Source organism: Panthera pardus, unplaced genomic scaffold (genome assembly GCF_024362965.1).
Source record: "Panthera pardus isolate Hobbes unplaced genomic scaffold, ASM2436296v1 HiC_scaffold_2, whole genome shotgun sequence".
Lineage (NCBI taxonomy): Eukaryota > Metazoa > Chordata > Mammalia > Carnivora > Felidae > Panthera > Panthera pardus.
Genome location: NW_026526765.1, coordinates 63,471,350 through 63,493,970, shown reverse-complemented (window position 1 = coordinate 63,493,970; position 22,621 = coordinate 63,471,350). Strand labels below are relative to the sequence as shown.

At 46.1% G+C, this 22,621-nt stretch overlaps 1 protein-coding gene across 3 annotated transcripts in view; it reads right to left on the bottom strand.

Annotated features, from left to right (window-relative positions):
• Positions 1 to 22,414, bottom strand: part of NSG2 (neuronal vesicle trafficking associated 2) — a 56,503-nt gene extending 34,089 nt beyond the window's left edge. For all 3 annotated transcript variants that reach the window (XR_008423771.1, XR_008423772.1, XM_019450351.2), the window contains exons 1-3: positions 22,250 to 22,414; positions 21,192 to 21,342; positions 4,901 to 4,984 (exon numbers count right to left, since the gene is read on the bottom strand). Coding sequence is in view for 1 of the 3 variants with exons in the window: in XM_019450351.2 (XP_019305896.1) it covers positions 4,901 to 4,984; positions 21,192 to 21,320 (213 nt within the window). In the remaining 2 variants the exon portion in view is untranslated. The remainder of the gene's footprint in view (positions 1 to 4,900; positions 4,985 to 21,191; positions 21,343 to 22,249) is intronic.
• Positions 22,415 to 22,621: the final 207 nt, after the last annotated feature.

Sequence of the window (22,621 nt, the reverse complement as noted above, 5' to 3'; positions counted from 1 at the left end):
AAGACTGGGATTCCAGTTGCCACACACCAGACCCCCAGTCTATGCCAGGCCCTGTGCTGGGAACGGGAGACGTGCGGGTAGGCCCTCCAGGGATCAGAGGCTGGGGGCCAGGCTGCGGATGCCAGAGCAGCCAATTACCCTACAGCGGCATTCAAGGCCCCCATGTTACTTGCAGAACCAAGAGGAGGCACCAAACCCAGCTGAGAGGATCAGGGGAAGCAGCCCAGAGTTGCTGATCTGACAGGGACAATACAGCTGAGAAGGTGGCCAGAATGTTCTCGACTAATCCACATTTGTGAGCTCCTTCCAGAGCGAGAGAATTCTGTCTCATGCACTCTTTGTCTCCCGGCAACAGGCCTTTGGCCCCAGCTCGGAGCAAATACTGATAAAGACAAAAAAAAGGGGGGGAGGAAGAACAAGGAAGGAAAGAAGGCAAGCCAGCCACAGAATTAGCAAGGGCAATCCCAGGGTGGCACGAAGGTGTGGCAGAGGGAGTGGGATAGGGTTGGGTTCTTATTTTGTTCTAACACATCCGGGCTGAATGGCCTTTGGAGCCACTTCACTTCTCTGACCATCAGTTTCCGCATCTGCAAAATGGGGATAACAATAGGAGTACCTCTTGGTTGTTATTAGGCTGAAAAGTGGATTAAAAGCATATTTTAACAAATACTAGGATTATTCCTATTATAACCGATCTATTGAGGAACAGCCTACCAAAAAATTTGCCTACACTCCTCAGTAGGCAAAAAGGTGGTTCCAGAGGTCACTGTAGATAGCCAGAGAGACTGCCCATGAATCCAGACATTGAACTGCCTTCTCCTTGAACAATTCCTGCACTTTCCCAAGGGGGAAAGCTGGAAAGGGAGGCCCAGATTTGCCTCAGCCAGCAGACAAAAGCTGGCTAATTAGGCAGGAAGCTAAGAACCCAGGAGGAAGAAAGGGGATCTGAACAGGAAGGAGATAAAATGATCATTCATTAAGATCTAGAGGGTACCAAGGACTTACACTATTTGTTATGTCAACTGTGTGGCCTGGTTTATTACTGAGGAATCAGGAGCTCAGAAAGGTGAAGGGACTTTCCCAAGGTCACGGAGCCAAGAGGGGACAGGGACGTGATCTCAGTTGCCCAGGTCATCCTAGCCCCAAAGACCCAGAACACCTCTCATTAACCTGACACGCTGGCCTCCAAATGCAACACCCAGTTCCTTCTCACACCAGCCTGGGGGACAAGCAGGTCTGACAGCATGGCCAGATGCACCAGCACTTTCCACAACACCAACATCCTCCCCAGCACCAGCACCTTGCACGGTGCCAGCACCCTCCATAGCACCTTTCATGGCAAAATCAGCTTTAGAAGAACACCTAGGTCCCAGCACTAAGAAAGAAGGAAGGGCTCCTCTCTGCATGCTCCTGTTGTCTCAAATAGCCTGATGAACAGTTTCTCAAGTCTGTGACCCCTCGCAAGAGCCTTCTTGGTTTTAGAAAAGACAAACATTCCAGGTGATTCTTTCAGCCAGTCTTTTTCGGTTCATCTCCCCCGCCCGGTTCTGTCCTCTCATTCTCTCATGTTGCCTCCAGCTGCTCTGTCCGGGTCAGTTTTGAAATGTGAAGCGGGGAGCTGTTCCTCCCCTGTGAAGGTCCTGGAATGAGGGGCAGGTGTCTCCTGGCCAGCCCCACAGTCACCCCTGCCGGTGAGCAAGACCGCGGGGAGGCAGCCCAGCCACTGTTTACCAGCACCACACTCTCTAAGACTAGCTGGGAACTCTCTGACTTGCAGCGCCGGTTCTCCAGCACAAAACTCCATCCTGAGTTCCAGGCCATTTACATCCAAGGGCAACCAGACCACCATCCTTGGCCATCTCCCCCAGGCACCTCTCACTCCAGGCATCCCCCCAGCCTAGATCTCCTAGCTCCTGCTCCAGTGGACAGCATGCCCCTGCCCAGCCAGCCAAACGAGACACCAAGGAATGTCCCCAATAGCCCTTTGTTCTACCAGGAAAAAGTCCTATAAATCCCATCTTCAGAACAGCCCACCGGATCCCTGAGCCCTGCTGCAGCCAACAGCTCAGACCCTAGACTCTTCCTAATTGCCTTCAAAGCCTCCTCCCAGGCCCCTGACATACAGGCCCTCTCACCCCTACAGATATACCCTCCACACCGCCCAGGGGCAGCTCTCTTTGAGAAAGCAGAGAGGCTTGTGAATGCTCACTGCTTTACGTAAACAAACGGGGCTTCCGCCCACACCCAACAGTCAGTGCTGACGAAGGACAGGTGCCCCCAAACCCAATACCTTCCTTCCTGACTCCCAGGACCAATCGAGTCAAGCTGCATGGGGAGCTTCCGCAGGCCCAGACCCTGACTGAGCCCCTCCTTTTCTCTTAGTTGACACACTTCTGTTTGAGCGGGAAGTGACCACCGTGGGCAACCTGGCTGAACAGAGAGGCCAGTCTGGCCCAGCTCTGAGCCCTGGCCCTGCCACCTGCTGGCTAGAGGAGCAGGTCACGGTCACTGTCCTGAGCCATGGTTCCCCTTTGAGACACGGAGGAATACATCAGTCTCTCGGGGGCTTGTGGAGGCTAAATAGGATTAAATGGCAACATACCAAAAGTGCTCAAAGAAGAGGAAAAAAAAATCATCCAGCACCACCCCAGATAACACAGCCACAGACGGCATATGTTGATACATTTCCTTCCACGTTTTTCCCCCCTCTGTTTACTTGTGTGTGTGTGTGTGTGTGTGTGTGTGTGTGTGTTTTCCCATAGTTCCAATCCTGGAAAACACACAATTTTAATCTCTGCTTTTTTCACTTAACTTTCTCTCTGAAGTATTTGCCCAAATTATTGTGTGTCTTCATCACCATCATTTTAAAATGACTGCCAAATAAAGAATAATTCCACCAGAAGCTTGTAACACTCTATTTGGTAAAAATAAATAAATAAATAAATAAATAATAAATAAATAAATAATAAGTCTACTTCTTTTCTGATTACTGAAATAATGCATGCTCATATCAAATTTGGAAAGCAGGGGAAAGTCAAAAGAAGACGAAAATATCTCATGGGTAATTCGGAGTTAACTAACAACTCTCTCAGAAAAAGGAAACCTTGAGAAAGTGCCAAAATAGCCCATCATAGGGACATGGGGCTTGTTTACAGAATCCTGAGGAAGTTGGTGACAATGTAGCATTGCTTCAAATATTTTGATTTTATAAATAACACTGCAGTGCACATTGTGGTTCCTGAATCCGGGCATATTTCTGATGGTCTCCGCTGCGGGGGGGCACAGGTCAGCTCCCTCTCTGGCCCAGTGCGTCCTTATGCTCCGGGATGGCCCCGGCCTCCCCTGGAAGCTCAGTGCTCATTCTTTTAAGGTCTGCAGTTCAGGCCACGCCCATATTCACCGGGCCCACGCTGAGCCAGACAGGAAAGCTACAGCCCAAAGTAAGAGAACCCGGCCCTCAGAGGTGGGGGAGGTGGTCAGCATCCAAGGAATTCTCACCCTCCCGAGGGATGCATACAGAGGGGCCGCATTCCCTCCCGGGCTCACACACCCAGCTGCGCTAACACAGATTTAGCAGGGAGATGGGGAACGGCTTGTTCACCACATACACACTCCAGTCCCAGATAACCAACCAAGAGCTGTTTTTACTTTCAAAATCCCCAGTCACGGTTGACACTAAAGAGCTACGGTTTGTTGGGTACTTACCATGAACAGATCCAAGGGCTCTGCATGTCTTCTGTACTTCACCCTCCCAGCAACCCTAGTATCACCTCCGTTCGATAAATGAGGTTTGCTGGCTGGGCGCGGCCCCTTGACTGGTCTAAGCTGGAGACAGGGCTCCTACCCAGTCAGACTGCTCCCATATCCATTGTCAGAACCACTGGTCCTAGTAAAATCATGGCTGATTTTGCTTCCTAGATATCTTTTAGGTCTTCCTGTGTCTCTCTATCTGCTTGCTATCCTTGTTCAAGCCACCGTCTCTTTCTACTCGGACGATTGCCGTAGCCTAATAGTCTCCCCACGCTCCCTCTTGCCTGCTGCAGTCCATCAGCCACATAAAAGCCAGCGTGCTTTATTTAAAACCCACTTAAATCATGTCTCTCCCCTCCTTGAAGTCCTTCAGAGGCTTCCTTTATGCTTCTAGCATAAAACCCAAATTCCCGCATATAGTCTACAAGGCCTAGAACTGTCTGCCTTCTGCCCCCTTCTCCTGTCTCATATCTGCCTGATCCCTACCCACTGCCGACAGTCTCGCCTCGTTGCCCTTATTCCTATTCGAGAGTTGGGACCAGCCTCAGGGCCTTTGCACAAGCTGTGCTCTTCCCAGCTACCTGAGTGACTTCTCCAGGTTATTTCCCTGAGGTCCTCCTTGCACAGCATGCTTCATGGCTCCTTCACGCAACTTATCACAGTGGTATATACTTATCAGTCCCCCGAGTGAGGAGGACCAAGAAATAGAAAGTCATCCATTTGGTTTTTTCCACTAAGAAGTCAGCTTGTCTTTCCTTTTGTCTTTTTTGCATTTTGTTGCAACCATCCACTGACTGAAATTTGAGGGTTTTGTAAAAATACATTTCCATCATATTTCCCGGGGATTGTGATGGAAAGATAGAGAGACAGGGACAGGCGGAAAAAGAGGAAAGGAGACACATGTATCAATTATCAAATTATCTGAGCATTCCAGTGCAGAAGAGAGCGTAAGTAGCGTTCGAGAGGCAGAGCTTTTGTTATTTGATTAGATTCTGTGCCCCCGGACAGCGTGGCCTCGAGAGATCCTCTAGAAAAAGCCTATGCCATTTCCCACTCTTCAGTAGCAGCAACTCCACTGGCACGAAGAAACTTGAGCTGGCGGAAGCCAGCCTTACCTTTACAGTTTGTGTCACCCCGTCAAGAAACTAACCGTAAATTCAGCGATTTTCGGCACCCGGAACTTTCCTTTGTTCTTCTGTTCAGGCTGATATTCCGTTCTTGTCTTCACAATCACCTGAAATGTTCAGCCAGTGTTAGCACACGTGGAGACTTCGAACACTTCTCTGCTTTTCTTTTTCTCAGTAACTAGAATTTTTATACATCGCACAAAGAACAGAAAATAAAGAACTTCCCTCTCAAACACACAAGAGCGTAGAAAATTCGAGTTATCCGTACTTCCCCATTGCAACAGAGGCAACCATAGGTGACGATTTTGGTCATACCTTTCCAGATGTATTTATATGTGTCTATATGCGTCTATGATGTATATGTGTGCTATTTATGCAAACATATATTTTTCTATGTAACAGGTTCGTGCTTTGTGAATCATAACCTACTTTTATCATACAACAATATACTAACATTTTTTAACCTAGACAAATACGCAATTGTATTTTGCCTTTTGATGGAGCATAATGTCACGGATGCGTACTCTACAATTAGTCCGATGGGTCTCTATTGTTGAACATTTAGGTGGTTTCCACAGTTTGGGTGACGTAAATAAGTTATGATGAACAACCTGAAGCTCAACCTTTCTACATACACTTCACTGCAATTTGATTTAAGGGCTTGCACCAAGAAAAACATAAAGGTCTTTGAATCTCTTGGATCATATTTTTCTGAAGTCTGAATATTTTGCAGAGGTGGTTAATATCTTATCAAGATACGCTGTCAACCTGCCAAGGCATTTATGGAACTGCGTCCCACTGTGTAGGCAAAGCAGAAGAAAAAAGAACCTGACAGATAATCAATAACGATGGCTGAGTGCCATAGCATCAGGAAGAACACCGAAGCTGTCCGAGACTCAGGGCCTCACCTGTAAAACATGGGCAATAGCCATAATCGTCATCCCTATTGAACAAGGTTGTTTTGAGGGTTAAATGAGATGATAATGGGTAATATTTTTGGAATTATTTATCATGTGCCAGAACTGGATCGAGCACTTCATATGCATTTATCTACATACCACTACTATTTCCATTCTTCTGACAAGGAAACTGAAGCTCAGAGATACTAAGTCACTTGCCCAAGGTCACACAGCTAAAAGGAAGCTGTCTTTTAACCATGATCACTCTTACTTCTCGCTGGAGCTTAGATTAACTGAATCTTCACTGAAAACTCCCACCGCGTTTTCCCGGAGACAGCAGTCGATTGTACTGACTCGAGCAAAAATTTCTCCTGTGAAGCATGTTAAGTCTGTGAGGCATGCCATTGACTAAATGTAGCTCAAAAAGGAAAAGGTGGGGAAAGGACTACTTTACTGAACATCTCCCGTGTGGATAACTTCAATATGTTAGTTAAGGAGGCTCGGGGCCCCGCCCATCTAGCCCCTCTCTTCCTCCCCATCATCGAGAACCCTTTGACAGATGTCAGTTCTCCTCTTGTATCTCACCTCTCTCCAAACAGCAGAAGCAAGCCCTGGCTCCTTCAGATAGGGAAGTGGGGCAGTCAAATAAAGGTGAGGGCTACTGGGGAGATGGAGTGGATCGTTCTGTTAATTTTTTATTTTCTTTCAGCCTCCTATTCCAAAGGACAGGAAAGCAGACGCCTCTTTGCCCACGGGTAATAAAAGCAGGTCTCCTTCTTTGCAAATTGACTATATAGCAGATAGCAGGCACTGAATATTTGACGTCTGTATCTCAATTCTATCCTGTGGGGTAGATACTGGTACTGTCGGTATTGTAGGGAGGGTATTCATACCCTTTGAATACTAGCTCCGCTAAGCCTTCTGTATCTTTGTTTTCTCATATATAAAATGGGGCAATGACCATAAATACCTCATTAGGTTGTTATAAGGTTTAAATGAGTTAGTAGAGGATAAGCACTCAGACCATTCATTCAATAACAAATGTTTATTTGAACACTGCCTCTGAGAGCTGACAAAGTTTCTTCCCTAGATGTTTGAAGCAGATGTGGAATTGAGCTGTCCTGTACCTGTCAGCCCGTAGGTCCTCCCTACCCAGCCCATCAAGAGCAATGCAAGGACTTCTCAAGAGGAATGCTGTTCAAGCATGCTCCTCCTGACCTCCTTGTCTGGAAAAGAAAAAAAAAAAAAAAAAGGTAGGGGGTGATAGATGAACAGAAGTTTACTGGGTGAGCAAGCCAAGGAAAGACATTTTCTGCAAAGTGAACCATGTGGCCAGAGAAAGAAAAGTGTGAAATACCACGTGGTCTACACAGTTTGCTGTTTGCTTTCATGGGAACTTCAATGGATACATGAGAGTCGGGAGCTAATGTAACTAAGGAAGCAACTGCTTAAAGCATAGCTCATATGCTAGGTGTTTCTATTATTACCTAACTCAATGTTCTGGGTATGTGCAGGTGCTTTGTGAACTTAGAGGCTATTCTACAAATGTTAATGATTCAAAATATTTTGGATATCACTAGATCAACTGTCAGGTTATAAAGTGGTGTGGAAAACGTAGATGTCTGCTCATTCTGATCCACGTTTTTAGAAATATTCACAAGCTGGGAATTATAATGTCTTTTCCCTATTTTCATGTTGTATGTATGTATATATACATACGTGTGTGTGTGTGTGTGTGTGTGTGTGTGTGTGTATTATGGTGCATCTTGGTATCTATTTCTAGACATAGTAAATTTCCTGGGCATTGTGTCATGTGAACCATAAGGCTTGGGGCAATAAATGCCTTTGCCTTTTCTGGTAAGTAGTATTCTCAGATGGCCCTCTAGCTTCCTAACCCCACCGTTCCCCACCCCAGTGTATGTGTGCAGGATAGTTTCCTCCCTCTAGAGTGTGGATAGGATGATGGCCTCTGATGGCATAGTTACTCCTCTGGTGATATTCTGCCGTTATAAAACTCCATCACAGCAGACTGGAGAGAGATTCTCCTGCTGGCCTTGAAGAAGTAAGCTGACATGTTACAGGAAGGCCATGCAGCTGGAACCTGAGGGCAGATTCTAGATGCTGAAAGTGACCCAGGCTGACATCCAGGTCATTCAAGAAGATGGGGACCTCAGTCCTACAAGTACAAGTAACTAAATTCTGCCAACAACCTCAGGGGGCTTGGAACGGGATCCCAAACTCCAGACAAAAAGGCAGAGTGGCAAACACCTTGACTTCAGACCGGTGGGACTCCAAGCAGAGAGCCCAGCTGACCTGTGCCTGGACTTCTGACATACAAAAACTGTGAGATAATAAAATGGTGTTGTTTTAAGCCATTTCCTTTTTGAAAATTTGTTGTCCGACACTAGAAAACTGATGTGCCTTCCCACATGGCCAAGGCCATCTCAACAATCAACCACCTCTTGGGTTGATCCCTTTGCTGCTAGATTTTTAGCCATCAGATCTCGGCCATCTACACATCACACATCAAATGTGAAGAAGCATTTGTTTCTTCATCCTTTCTTCTGCCCCACTATTTCTACAAACATCTTTTCCAAAGCTCAAAAAGCCCAAAACCATTTTCATCATTCCACATTAATTTAGAAGACCCTATGCATAGCTGACATCTTGAGAAAGATGTCTTCTGATGCCTCAAGATGGGTGACAGAACCTTAAAAATATTACTGTTGGACTGAGATAATGAATAATCATTATAGGCCCTGTCATTCTAATTATCATAATAAACATTTTGTGGTTGCATCTCTGGCATCCACTTAGATCAAAAGTTTCCAGATATCCTTTTGGGAACTCACCCTTGCCCCAGTGTGTGGCAGCCATGTGGTCTGGTCGGGCCGATGCCTCCCTCATGGTAGGAACGGTCCCTTAATTAGGTTAAGCCAATCAGGGCATACCATCCTATTGATCATAGACTTTGATTGGCTCACAAATGGGCATGTTACCCAATTTGGACCAATAGTATAGGAGGCAGTATTGACTAGGGACTTGGGGAAGGAAGCCTCCTTGCTTTTTATGGGTGTTCCTCAAAGAGCATGCTCTTCCTCTGGTTGGTGTATTGAGGACTTGAGTTCTGAAACTTCTGTAGAGATTGTTGTCCCAATGAGGAGGACCCAAGATGAAGACAAAGGTAGCAGGTGAAGGAGGGCGGAGCCCGGAGGAACCTAGGGAAACGGAGATGGGCCCTGATCACATGCTGCCCTCTGGATCATACCTTGTCTGAAGTCCACTTTGGACTCTGCAGTTATAGGGACAAATATATACTCCTTAGACCTTAATCCAATGTGGGTTAGGTTTTCTGTTACTTGAGGTAAACAGCTCTATCTGATGAAAATGTGTTCCAAGAAAAATGAACTGAAAACTGTTAGAATTTAGCAAGATGGCCAAATAAGCATCACAAAATCAATAGGGGTTTTTTTGAGGGGGGGCACCAGCAAAAAAAAAAATCACCTCAAAATATAATGCGTCCACCAAAAGATACAATAAAAATGTTCATGGCCACTTTTTTCATAATATCTCCAAACTGAAAACAATCTAAATGCCCATTAATAGGAGAATGCATAAAGTGCGGTTTATTCATAATAAAATGGAATGTCACACACGTGGGTGAATCTTAGAGACATTACATTGAACAAAAGAAATCAGACACAAATGTTTTCTATATATTATATGATTGATTTCACGTATATCAAGTTCAAAATATACATTAAAAATTTATATATTATTTATTTATATAATTTATATATAATATTTACAATAAATACATAAATAATAATAGTATTTATAATTATATACCATATTTCTTCTTAAAGTATCTCATTTACCACTTGCAGTAATGGGAGGTGCTGAGTTTGACAGAGTGGGGGTCATAGGCCTCCTTAAAAACCGTGTCCTGCTTTTTCCCTGAACCTCTATGACTGGCTACTTACGCCCTGAATGACTTTCTTTTTTTGTTTTTAATTTTTTAAATGTTTGTTCATTTTTGACAGAGAGAGACAGAGCATGAGCAGAGAGAGAGAGGGAGACACAGAATCCGAAGCAGCCTCCAGGCTCTGAGCTGTCAGCACAGAGCCTGACGCGGGGCTCGAACTCACAAACCGTGAGATCATGACCTGAGCTGTAGCTGGATGCTTAACCGACTAAGACACCCAGGCACCCCTGCTCTGAGTGGCTTGCTAATGTAAACAGTTATTTTGGTTTTGGAATCCCATTCCTCAAGCCACTGAGTTCAAGCACAGGCCAAGGGTCACACTGGTGACCCATGCTGGTCCTCAGTCATCTCCTCTCTTTAACTAAGCTACCTTTTCTCTAAAAGTAACCCAGATTACCATGTAATATTTTACCTTGGCCCCTAAGGAAGTGTTAGCTCATTAGAACTCCATATCCACATCAAAAGCAGGTGTTTGCCCATGTACCTAGAACAAGTAGACAGTCCTCTGCTCTCTTCTTTGACCTCTCAGTATTCTTGTTCACTCCTTCCCCCTTGAAACGCCCTTCTCTTTTGGGACCATGGCAGTATCGCTCTTGGTTTTTTTCCCATTCACTGACCAGTTCTCCTCAGTTCCCTCTTCAAGATCCTCCCCCTCTGCTTGACCTCTCAGTGTTAGAATCTCTCAGGGTGAGGTCATGGCCGTGCTTCCCTCCTACAAGTCCCCTCTGAGTATTTGCTCTCCTATTACTTCCAAGTCCATCCTTATCCTTATAACTTAATCCAGACCTCATCTAGAACTCAGCTTTACCCTACTGGACATTTGCCCTTGGACCAACATGCCTAAATGTACCACGTCCACAGCAAAGCTCTTTGTGGATCCACCTGCCTCTCAACATTTCTTCCTCAAGTCATCTCCCCCAAACAGCAGTATTATCCAGGCTAGTGCTCATGTCAAACCAAATACAGGAATTCTCCCATGACTCCTCCCTTGCCTTCACTCCCCAAATCCATTTCAGCACCAGCTCCAGCTTCTCAAGCATTTCTCTGAAATCAATCCACCTGTCCAGTTACATTGCCGCCACCCTAGTCCAGAGCATCATCATCTCTCCATGAATGGTTTCTCTGGCCAGCTTCTTGTTTCCATGCTTGCCTCCCCAAACTTAGGGAAAAGAGTTTTCTAGATCGAGGGAACAGAAGATACCACTATACATTCAGAAAACACTCAGGAGGCTGGCACATGGAGCAGTCACAATGAGTGGTTTTGAGTGGCCAGAACATAGAGCAGGTGAAGTGAGGGGTAAACAGAGCTCTGAATGCCACCAAGCATCTTGAAGATTAACTTGAAAGCAGTGAAAAGCCAAGGAAGGATTATAAACCAGAGAGTGGCTTTCCAGATGTGTCATACAAATAATGGAGAAGCCTCTGCACAGTGAGATACACTAAAAAGATGTGGAGAACAAGAGAAATACAACCCTACAGAGTTATTGGAATCAACTGGCTATTGGGCGTGTCATGAAATTTGATGTTCTGTTCCCGTGGAGGGAAGCCAGAAACACTTCCCTTCTATAAAAGAAGATATGGCAACAGTCGCCTTTTTTTTTTTAGTACTATGAAGGGGAAAGCATAAGAAATGTGAGCCAATCATTAATTGTACCTTGGAGGAATCAGCCTACATAAGCAAAGAAAGAGAGAAGAGAAAATAAATTTGCAAAGAAAGGCTCTATTCTCTGCAGTTGAAAAAAAAAAATGGTAAAAAAAAACCCGGAGCCCTGAGCTCCTTGATTAATAACAGAAATGGGGAGGGGAGGGTGGGGAAATGGAGAGAGAAGAGGACACATTCTTTCTTATTATTTAAAGTAGGGTTTTAACAAATATTTGGGAAAAAATGAACCTCCATATTTTCAAATACCATTGTGGATTTGGACACCGATACAAGTTTGTTTTCTTTTCATATTTTACATCAGTCCCCATTGTCCTGTCAGCGGCTGATATGAAGAACATAATTTAACATAATTGGCATTGTGAAAACGGGATAAATTATTCATCCCGAAAGGACCCCTCGTCTGGATATATTCCCCCTTCACTGGCAAGGCCAGATAATACATGGTGGTTCAGATGGCACAAAGTACAGATCATAAAAATTTAAAATACTACTTCCTGGGATTATCAATAATGAAGAGGTTCCCACATGGAGAGGCCCCAGGATTGGCAAGAACAATAAATTAAAGTGCAGAAGTGCTGACAAGGAGCAAGATTGTATTTTTATGAGCTGGACTTGCACGGGCTGAAAATAGATCTAAGCTGCACCCTGAAGCTCGTCTCTGCAGCTAAGAGAGAAGTTCAGAGCAGGACAATGAATCTGCTGAGCACCTACTGTGTGCCGGGCACTATTGCTAGGGACCCTAGTGATGTGTTGTTGTTGGTTAATTCTCCTAACTCTCCTTACAACGTTCTCCCCAATCTTCATGTAACCCCTTTAAAGTCATTAGTGTTCCCATTTATTTTCAGATGAGAGAATTTAGCCTCAGAGACGTCAGCCACTTGCCTATGACCAAATGACTGGTAAGTGGCTGAACTGGTGGTTCAAACTCAAGATCCCCGTGCTCTTTCCTATCGTTGACTTAAAGTGGGTACCCTCTGCCACTGTGCCAAAAGCTTTACAGCCTATTTCTCAGGAAACCCTCTCAGTCAGTCTGAAGTAGGAGTGATTATCCCCATTCTACAGATGAGGGACCTGAGTCCTGGAGAGCAGAAATGACCTCACCACCTCACACACGGCTACTAAAAAGCAGGGCCAGACCTTGAATGTAAGCTTTTGGCTCAGCGCCAAGTACCACCCACTAAGAATGTCACCTTTCAAGAATTATCACCTTCTGATTCTGCTTTCATGGCACCTGACACACATTAGGAGCTCCATGAATTACTGTTGAATGAATGAGTCCTATCTCTAAAGAGACAAGGTGAAGTTGATCAGATGGGGCCCGAGTACTTCGCTGGGAACCTTTTCCCAGCTCCCCCGCTCACCTCTTAACCCATACTCCGTCTTTTGGGCTTTGAGTCTCTTTCTCTGGGCCCTCAAAGCTTGGCGAGGGCTCAGAACAGAGTAAAATGTTAGTGCTCAGAGGACATTAGTGGTAGTATTGTCCAACCCCCTCTTTCACAGGGGAGATGGGAGCCCAGAGGGGGGAAAGGGATTTGCTGCCCTTTCTGACACAGAAAGATTGGGTCAGAAGCAGGACTCTAGTATGGGTCTCGTCACTCCCAGTCTAGGGCTCTTTCCACGGGATCAGGTCTCCTTTCCTTGCTCAGAGGCAGAATGGAGGCTGGGCCACTTGGGCATCAGATGCACCAGCTGTAGTCCAATAAGACTACGTGTGTCCAACTCCGTGGCAGTGCATAGCATGTGGCCAGATGACGGACCCTCCACCCAGTCTTCTGCGGGGAAGGGGGAGGCTTCCAGCTCCTGTTATGAGCAGAAACTAGATGCCTGGGCCAGAATCCTTAGACTAGAGGTCCGCAGGTTTGCCTCTGAGCCTGTCCTCTGTGGTCCAGAGGCCCAGCCCACTTCACCGCTCAGCACTGCTTGTGGTCTGAGGCCAGCCCTGTGCTCTCCACAATGATCCTGATTCTGGGACTCAGCTGCTGAGAATGGTAAGAATAGCAACAGCAACAAGAAAAATAGCCTTGCATTAGCATTTACTCCGCGCTGGACAGCCGGGTGAACATTCGACTTACATTGGCTCATTTCGCCCTTAAAACAGTTCTCACGGGAAGAGATGATTGTCCTCATTTTTAACAGCGAGGAAACAGAGGTACGGAGTGGCTAATAAACTTGCCCAGGGTTGCACAGCAAGTAGGTGACAGAGTTAGGGTTCCGATTCAAAGCGCACTGCTATAATGCCTTCCTCCACATGCTGGGACACCGGTTTGTTCCTTGTGTGAGTGTGCGAGTCACTTCCATGCTCCAAGACTGTCTCACCATCTGGGAGAATGGGGGTGACTTTTTAGAAGCGGAAAATCTGGTACATGCTCATGGTAAAAAAAAAAAAAAAAAAGAGTATGAAAAATAGAGAATGAAAGCCTTCAAACGGGCCACCTTCCAACCCCTATCCCTACTCCCTCAACATTGAAGGGTGTCTTGTGAGTCTCTCCAGACCTGTTTTGTGAAATTAAGGACAAAACATACACACAGATGTGTTTCCACAAATAGGATGACTCCATATCATGCTCCTTAAAGCTGTTTTAACGGAGCGATGTCTGTCACTCCTTCCACATCACACAAGCAAGAATGCTTCGTTCTCACAACAGCCACTTAGCCTTCCACAGCCGTGCACTCAAGTTCATCCCACCCGTCCAAGCGCGTGGAACATTCCAATTGTTCACAGGCCTTTTTTTAATACATAAGCCTTGGCGTACTTGAAAAAAATATACCCCTAAGGTCACTACCTTCCGGTAAGAAGCATACCAATCAAGTGGTATCTATAGTTTAAATTTTATAAGCGATGTCAACACACCCTCTGCAGAACACTGCACCACATTATGTAACCAACAAGAGTGTGCCGAGAAGCTCTGCTTAGCTCCAGACATTAGCTCTGCTAACAGCACCAGACGTTACCAAACGTTGCCATTTGGGGATTTTTTTCTTTTTTGCCAATCTAATAGGTAAAAAGTTATATTTTGCTTAAAATAATTTTTTTTTCGTTTTTTAATATTTATTTTTGAGAGACAGAGCACGAGTGGGGGAGGGGCAGAGAGCCAGGGAGACACAGAATCCCAAGCAGGCTCCAGGCTCTGAGCCGTCAGCACAGAGTCCGACGCGGGGCTCGAACCCACGGACCGTGAGATCGTGACCTGAGCCGAAGTCGGACGCTTAACCGACGGAGCCACCCAGGCGCCCCTAAAATTATATTTTTAAATTGTAATTTTAAATATGCTTAGTGGTCATTTTATGTCTATTTGATGGAATTACCTGGTCAGAGCCTTTGCCCCAATTCGGGGCGATTTATAAACTGTTTCTTGAGAGTGTCTGAAGAATAGAATAAGGGGGCTCTGTGAATCTCAAATCTGCAGAGACGTGCACTTCTGCTGCTCCCTAAGGAAAGGCTGACGGTTCCTTGATCCTGTGTGGCAGAGAGAAGAAGAACCCTCTGATAAAGCCACAAGAGACGCCAAGAAAGCACACAGGACTCAGTGACAGGAGAGGCATTTTCTTGGGCCACATTCGTCCAGGTCCACCCTGTTGGGCCCCCCTGTACCCTCACCTTGAAAACCCCATCCTTCTCAGCATCTTTTATTTTTAGAGTCATCGTCCAAAAATGTGAACTTCAGGAAACACAGTCAGGATGTCTAGTGAAAGGTAGGAAGCTATACCAGTAAATCACCATCTGTGTGCCATTAGACCATTTTCATGCTTTTTCCCCATAATAGCCCTGTTAGGTAGGTATTATGCTCATTTTACTGTAGGACACACACACACACACACACACACACACACACACAGCCCAGAGATGCTAAGCAACTTGCCTAAAGCCACACAGTAAGTAAATAGCTTAGCTGAGACCCAAACCCAGGCCTCTGGGGCTACAAAGCACCTGTGGTTTACCACGCAAAATACAAAGTGTACCAAACATCAATACTGGATCTCCAAAAGTCTGCATTCCTTTCCTCCCACAAGCAGGTGAGCCAGCCTCGTCCAGGACATAAAAGACTACTGATTACTAAATCAGTAGAAAGGAAAGGAACGTTTGCCCACAGCCTGGTTGCTAGCTTGCCAAATACATGATTCATCTGGGGCTTTGCCAAGGTGGAGTTGTGTTCATTTGTGGCTTGCTTTCTGCAGACCTGCCGCCCATTCGTTGGCATCTCTTAGCGCACCTGTGTGCAGGTCTTGGTGCATTGATCCTTTGGGTGTCCTAGGACAGCATTTCACCTCTCTGAGTCTGTTTTTGCATCTGTAAAATGGCCATAATGCTTGCAACCTCACAGATGGGTTGTGGGGACATCCGAGTTACTGTGGTCACTTAGATACACCAAAGGCAGCAGGGCCCTAAAGGCATGTCCTACAATATGGTATCTGCAGACGGATGTTCCAGCCTCTAGAAAGCTTGTGCTCATGGGCTGCAGAAGCCACCCAACTGCTTGGATTCAAGTCTATTCCTACATCTGTCAAGGGGAGAAACTAAAGCCCAGCTTTAGGCTATGCAAGGGACAGGGGACCTTACTCGGCCAGCATTTCCCACTGCCCATTGCATGCCAGGCTGCACGATGAGGCACAGCCAGGGCCCTCAGGCCCTAGTGGGCAAGTACCCTCAGTGCCAACCAGACACCAAGTCAACCTAAGTCCGCCCCCCTCCCCATTCCCACTGCCACTGCCCTAGTGCGTGCCACCACCACCTCCCTCATGAACATGGCAGTGGCCTTCTAGCTGACTTCCTGCCTGCCACTCACTTCTCTTCTTCACCACTCATGGGAGGCATGGTGTAGGAAACCCAGGTCACCTCTGTCGTGGGAAAACTACTCTGGTTTTGTAAGAGTGATACATGAGAAGGAACAAGGAAGAGGAGACCAGGAGACCCAGCATGGGTCCCTCGTCCTTAGGGTGGCCCACAGCAGCCAGAGGAATCTTCCTCAAATAGAAACCTGATCCTATTATTCTCCTACTTTAAACCCCTTCAGAATGTACACTGAGCCCCCCATGAACTTGGGCCCACCTCACCTCATCTCTCAAATCTCTCTCCCTCACTCAGAATGCCCAGCCAACCGGGCCTCCTGCTTATTCTTCCAACTCCCTCAGTGCCTATCCACATGCATGACCCTCTGCCTCTACTCCCCTTACCACCCATCCCCCAGGTGTCAAGGAGGGACCTTCCCCAGGAGGATGTCCCTTGACCAGCCTGCGTCACAATCAGGTCTCTTGCGCCTTATCCTTTCTCACATCACAGCCCCATATTCCTTCCTTAAGAGCCCTTCCTGCAGCTTGCGTCCCTGTACAGCTGTTTGTATGATGGCTTGCTTGAAGTCTGCCCCGTTGGACTGGAGACTCCGTGAAAGCAGTGGTCCTGCCTGACTTTTCATGGTTGGCTATGCGTAGCTTAGCACAGTGCCTGGCACATGGAAGGCGCCCAAGAAGATCTGCTGGACGAGGGAGTGACTGAGTGAGTGAATACCTTCTATGTTGATAAGTAAAACCATAGCTATAAGTATGGGTGGCTAGGCAAGGTGCCCAGAAGAGCTGCCATCTGAGCTGGGTTTAGGAAGATGAGTTCTGGCTTATTAGGCAAAGGGGTGAGAAGGGCATTCTGGGCAGAAAGAATGGCCTGTGCAAGGAGGAGGAAGCAGGAACCACTCTGGAGAGTGTGGAAAACTCGAGGGTAGTGTTTCTCAACCCTGCCACTGTTGACATTTGGGGGGTGCATCGTATGCACTGTAGGATACTTAGCAGCAGTCTTGGCCCCCACCCACTAGATGCCAATAGTGTCCCCCCACCTACAGTTGTCACAACCAAAAATGTCTCCAGACATTGCCAAATGTTCCACTGAGGGGAAAATCACCCTCCACTGCTCTAGGTAGGTCTGACCTGCTGGTGTTCAAAGTACAAAGTAGGAGTGGTGGGAATGGAAGCCAGTGGGCAGAGAAGGATTTGCCAAGGCCAGGATTTGAGGACTGTAGACTGTGCAGGTGACTGAAAAGGGTTTCCATGAGAGAAGGGCCCGGTCCCATCTCCAGGGAGGCTCCCTCAGGTGCAGTGTGGAGGTGGGATGCTGGCCTCTCTCCCCTCCTGAGGCAGGCACCAATCCCTCCAGTATTGGGCAGGGAGGGAGCACTGGAGGCCGGGATGTTCTCTCTGGAGGATGGTGCCCAGGCCTCACCTGCTGATCCAGGGAGCTCAAGGAGGAGCAGGGCCACAGATGAGAGTTTGAGGAAGCATTCTTGGGGGTGGGAGGCTTCTTGTTATTGAGGGCAGCACAGTGCAGAGGGAAAAATCGGGGTTTCAGGTGCACTGGGATTCCAACCCCAGCTCTCCCACTCCGTCTTTGAGGCTTGGGCAAGTCACTCTATTGACCTGAACCTCAGTTTCCCCATCAGTGAAATGGGTGCACTATCCACCCCCCAACAGAGCCATTGGGACGATTAACTGAAATAATGGATGTGAATGCCTTGTGAGACCCATTCCCAGCCCAGAGACAGGGCTTCAGACATGCTCATTTCTCCAGTTAGCTTCCGAAAGGTTTCCCCCTGAAACTCCGTCTTCATACTAAAGCACATTTAGTGAACAAACCTAAAGACGATTGTCACTATCACACACCAAGCACACTCTGCATTTTACATTTTCAAAAAAAAAAAAAAAAAACAACATTATTCAACATGAGGGTTAAATATACTTCCTTCTGATGTGCCCATTTTCGAACACTCACCATCTGACTGGAACCTAACCAAAGAACTAAAAACTGCATCAGGACTCACTTCACCTTCCCTACAGTCCTGTGACTTGAGTCCCGATACCAGTATCCCCACTTTACAATGAAGAGGCTGAGGGAGCTTAAGAAACTTGCTGCAAGACATCAGCCAGGGCAAAATAGTGAAAGGTGGGGCAGGGCCGGGCTTCAGCATCTCTGCTGCCAGCTAAGCACGTGGATGACCCCAAGTGCAAGTTCACTTCTAACGCATCCGTTGTCACGTCGGGGGGAAATGTGTTTACTCCTGTGAATATTATAAAATCAAAGCGCTAGCATGGAAAACCGTTCGATAATTTCCTGCTCAGAGAAGAGGTCTAAGGGAGGAGAAAAAAGTCACATGAGTCACATTGTTAGATGGGCAACTGAGCTCAAGCCAAAGCCCAAGTCAGTGGACTCTCAGGCCAGCTGGCTCCTTGTTTCTGCTGAAGTGGAAGCTTCTGGAACAACACTACTTGGGTTCTGGGTTCTCTAGACATTGCCAGGATGCTCCCTTAACTATGTGCTTTGGGAAGTTACTTTACCACTCCATGCTTGAATTTTGTCATCTTCAAAAATTAGATTAAAGTAACAATTCCCTTATTTAGTCCTATGAACTATTGAAAGGGTGAAAGAAAAGTGTGTGTGTGTGTGTGTGTGTGTGTGTGTGTGTGTGTTAGTGTGTTTACATACAGCTTAGAACAGAATCTACTTTTTAGGAAGCACTTGAAAATTATTATTATTATTCTTGTATAGTTACTTTTGTGCCAGGTATCTTACATATGAGGCCATATCTAACTTTGTTCTGACAATTGTGAGGTAGGGATGATCCTCCCCACTTCACAAAGGAGGAAATTGAGGCGCCTGGTAGGAAAACTTTGTCATGAATGTCTGTGACGAGCCCCTGTTAGGATGTGTCCCTCTAGGGATTTGCATCTTCCAGAATGCATTGCTTTCCCTTTCCATGCATTCAGGTCCCCAGTGTATTTGTCCTTCAGGCTTTGGGACAGCTTTTCGGTACATCTGGATTGGACACTCAATGGTTATTATGCCTTTTCCTCTCGAAACCAGAGAAGAAAGCCCCCAAAAGTGAGAGGATGGAATGGTGTTGGAGTAAAGGGAGACAGAGGCCATGGTATCTCTGGATGATTTGCAGGTGTTTATAGGCATTGGGGGAGGGGTGACCTCACCACCATCCGTTTTCCTTGCACACCTTTAAGGGACATACAGGTCTTCCAGGCTATAGCTGTTGGCAGAAGGGTAAAGATTCTTTCCAAAGCCTCACAAAACCTTGAGAAAATATCTCCTTTTCCCTCTCCAATTTCCATTATATCTGGGTTCAGATTCCAGCATTGCTGCTTACTCCTGTCTGTAAGGTTGGATGACTAACCAAATTTCTCTGATCCTTCGCCTTTTCTCCTATAAATTTGTGTGCATAATCCCTGACTCCCATGGGGAGATGTGCACCTACCACAGTGATGCTCAACTTTGGCTGCACACAGGAGTCACTTGGGGAGATTTCATGAATACTGATGCCTGGGTCTCACGCCCAGAGCTTCTGATATAATTGTTCTGGTATGTAGCCCAGGTATCAGGATTTTCAAAGCCCCCCCCCCCCGGCCCAGATGATTCTAATACGCAGTCAAAAACTGAGAACCTCTGCTATTCCTGTAGCAGATACCTAGCTAATACTGTTCTTTCACATTTCTTTAGTGTTAAGTGCCTGTTCACATTTTATTTTTAAAAGCCTTATCAGTCTCTCATGATGGCTCAAGGATCCTTTATCTCTGCCACCCCCATGTACATTCTCAGATTGACAACCTCTGCACTTTCAAAACAGATGACTCAACCCCCAGCCAATCAGCCAGGCCCTTTATCTAGCTTTGGCTCCTCTTCTGTTCATTGGCTAGAGCCAATTGGTTAAGACACACAATGCCCTCCTGGAGATGCCAATGAGAAAATCAAACAGATGGAATGATCCATTGTTTGCTCTTCAGCCAGGGAACTATATCATTTACCTCCAAATCTAACTCTCACAGTGTGCAAAAGCTCGCATTGCAAAACCCCAAGTTCTCTCAACTGGATCTTAAACAATAATGTTTCTCCCACCTCTGTCCACGGAATGACTTTTGTATCAGTGCCCACCTTTGTACAAATGCCCACCTCCATTCTTCATGGACTACTCCCATGTCAGGAGATGTGCCATCAGCCAGTCATTCATTTCCAGCCACGCCTCCCCCAAAGATGCTCTACTCTAGTCATGCTATTTCTCCAAAGCTCTCCATGCTTTGCCTATGTCTTAAATGTCTTTTCCTCCTGTAGTCTATCTGGAAGATTTTTACTCACCTTTACAAGCCAAATTCAAATGTTCTCCTCTGCAGTTTACCTAATCTGTCCTTCCAGCCCCCTTCCTCCCCAACAGAATTTAATTGTTTCCACCCCTGTGCTCTCACAACCTGTGATATTCTCAGGTATAGCATTTACCCTGATGCATTATATTAAGTATTTTACTAGATGGGGATTTTGTCATTTGTCTTTTCGTAACCAACTTGTAGCGCAGGGATAGGGCCTCAGCAGGTGCAAACTAAATGCTTGTTGGACTGCATCCAATTCTCTGTCCTCAAATCTATACCAGTGAATTTTTGAAACTCCTCCCCCAAATAATCAAGACAATTTTCTCTGCCACCATCTACAAGCTTATTAGCCCTCATCTGCTACGATAAAACTTTAAAAAAGAAAGATTAATTTTCTTGCCCATGTATGTATATGTGAACAAAAAATGAGTAAACACTTACCATAAACCTGAAATAACATGAGAAATGTCATGTCTCTGAAAGGAATAACTACATTTTACAAGAAAGGGGACATATTGGGCTGAGGGAATGAAAGGTTTGGAGAGGTGGGATTTTTTTTTTTTTTTTTTTTTTTTTTTTGCTGCTTTATTTCCTGAGGTGGGGGAAGCATGAGGGACCGATGGAGAGAGGAGTATCTGCTTTACCTTTTCCGGAGCAGGCAGCTGTAAGTGGTTAACCTCCAAGGGAGTGATGAGAGGGACGGTCTGGAAGCCATCCTCAACCGAAGGCGGCTTGGTTCCCTTCTCACTGGGGTTACTGTTCAGCTTCACCATCCTTACACCTTTCTTCCCAGACCTAAGGCAAGCAGTGGGGTTCTAGTTACAGTAGGAGGTGAGGCAGGGAAAAAGAAGGCTGACGACAGAGAAAAAGCGCTGTCCTCAACAGCTCACTCGGCTTTCAATATAGAGATCAGTCATCTATCTATCTTTTGCTAGATTTCCTGACATGATTCTCATTATCCAGTAAAACTTCTTTAATCATCAAAATCTGCCACCCACCCATGGGGTTCAACAGCCTTAAAATTCGGGAAACTCAAGGAAAATCCCAGACTTACACAAACAATATACAAGCTTTAAAAAAAAAATCCAAGACACTAGAGCTAATACAGTCATATAATCTCAGTGAAAAGCTTATTTGTACTGCAAAATTAAATCCCATTATTCTGGGTCACTCTGCAGTATGATAAATTTCACCTTACCACCACACCTTACCACCTTGCTATTTTATTATGTTGGCTTTGCTTCAGCAATCTCCCTAAAATACAATAAGTACATTCAATGTCTCTATGTATACTGCACCCTTTCACATGATATGTAGGTTGTACAGGAGGTACAATTTCCTAAAACAAAAAAGGACTGGCTTGAACCTGATCCTCTTATTCAGCCATGGAATTCCTCCATTTCCTCAATAGCGAAGGGCCATTTTTTTTTTTTTTTTTTTTTGCTTCCATGGAAAGTTAGCAACCCCCACATTGCAAGATTGCCAACTAAATAAACAAATCGCATATATTTCTCTCAAGCTCCTTTGGAAGTCAAACGGTACTCCCACCCCAACCCTAGAAGCCCAGACAACTGAATTTCTCTTGTCAATCCTGATGATGGAACATTATTAGACAAAATAGGGTTGTTGTGGAGGTGAAAGGGATGGTAAAGGGTCGGAGGATATTGAGCAGTGGTTATAGCAAAAACAAATGCCTACTTACTGTGATGCACTCTTGGGGGGTCAGAGCAGATTCAAGCCAATTTGAAGAGGAGGAGGACGGCCAGGAGTCCTCCCTCCTCAGCCCGAGCTCGTGGTGCTGAAAGGACAGCGCCTTGCCTGTGTCTGGATTGGGAGTTTCTGAGAGCGAGGCGCGAGCGAGAGGGGAAGAGCTCCTGGCAGCTGCCTGCCTGCTCCCTCACTCGCGCCCCCTCCCACCGGGGAACGGGCTCCCACACCATCTGTCATCTGGCACCACCTGCTGTTTCTCATGCATGGCCACAACCAGGGCATGGGACAAAATGGTTTCAAGAAGTGGGAGGGATTCTGGCCATAATAATAGTAGTAATAATAATAATAACCATATAACAAGCAA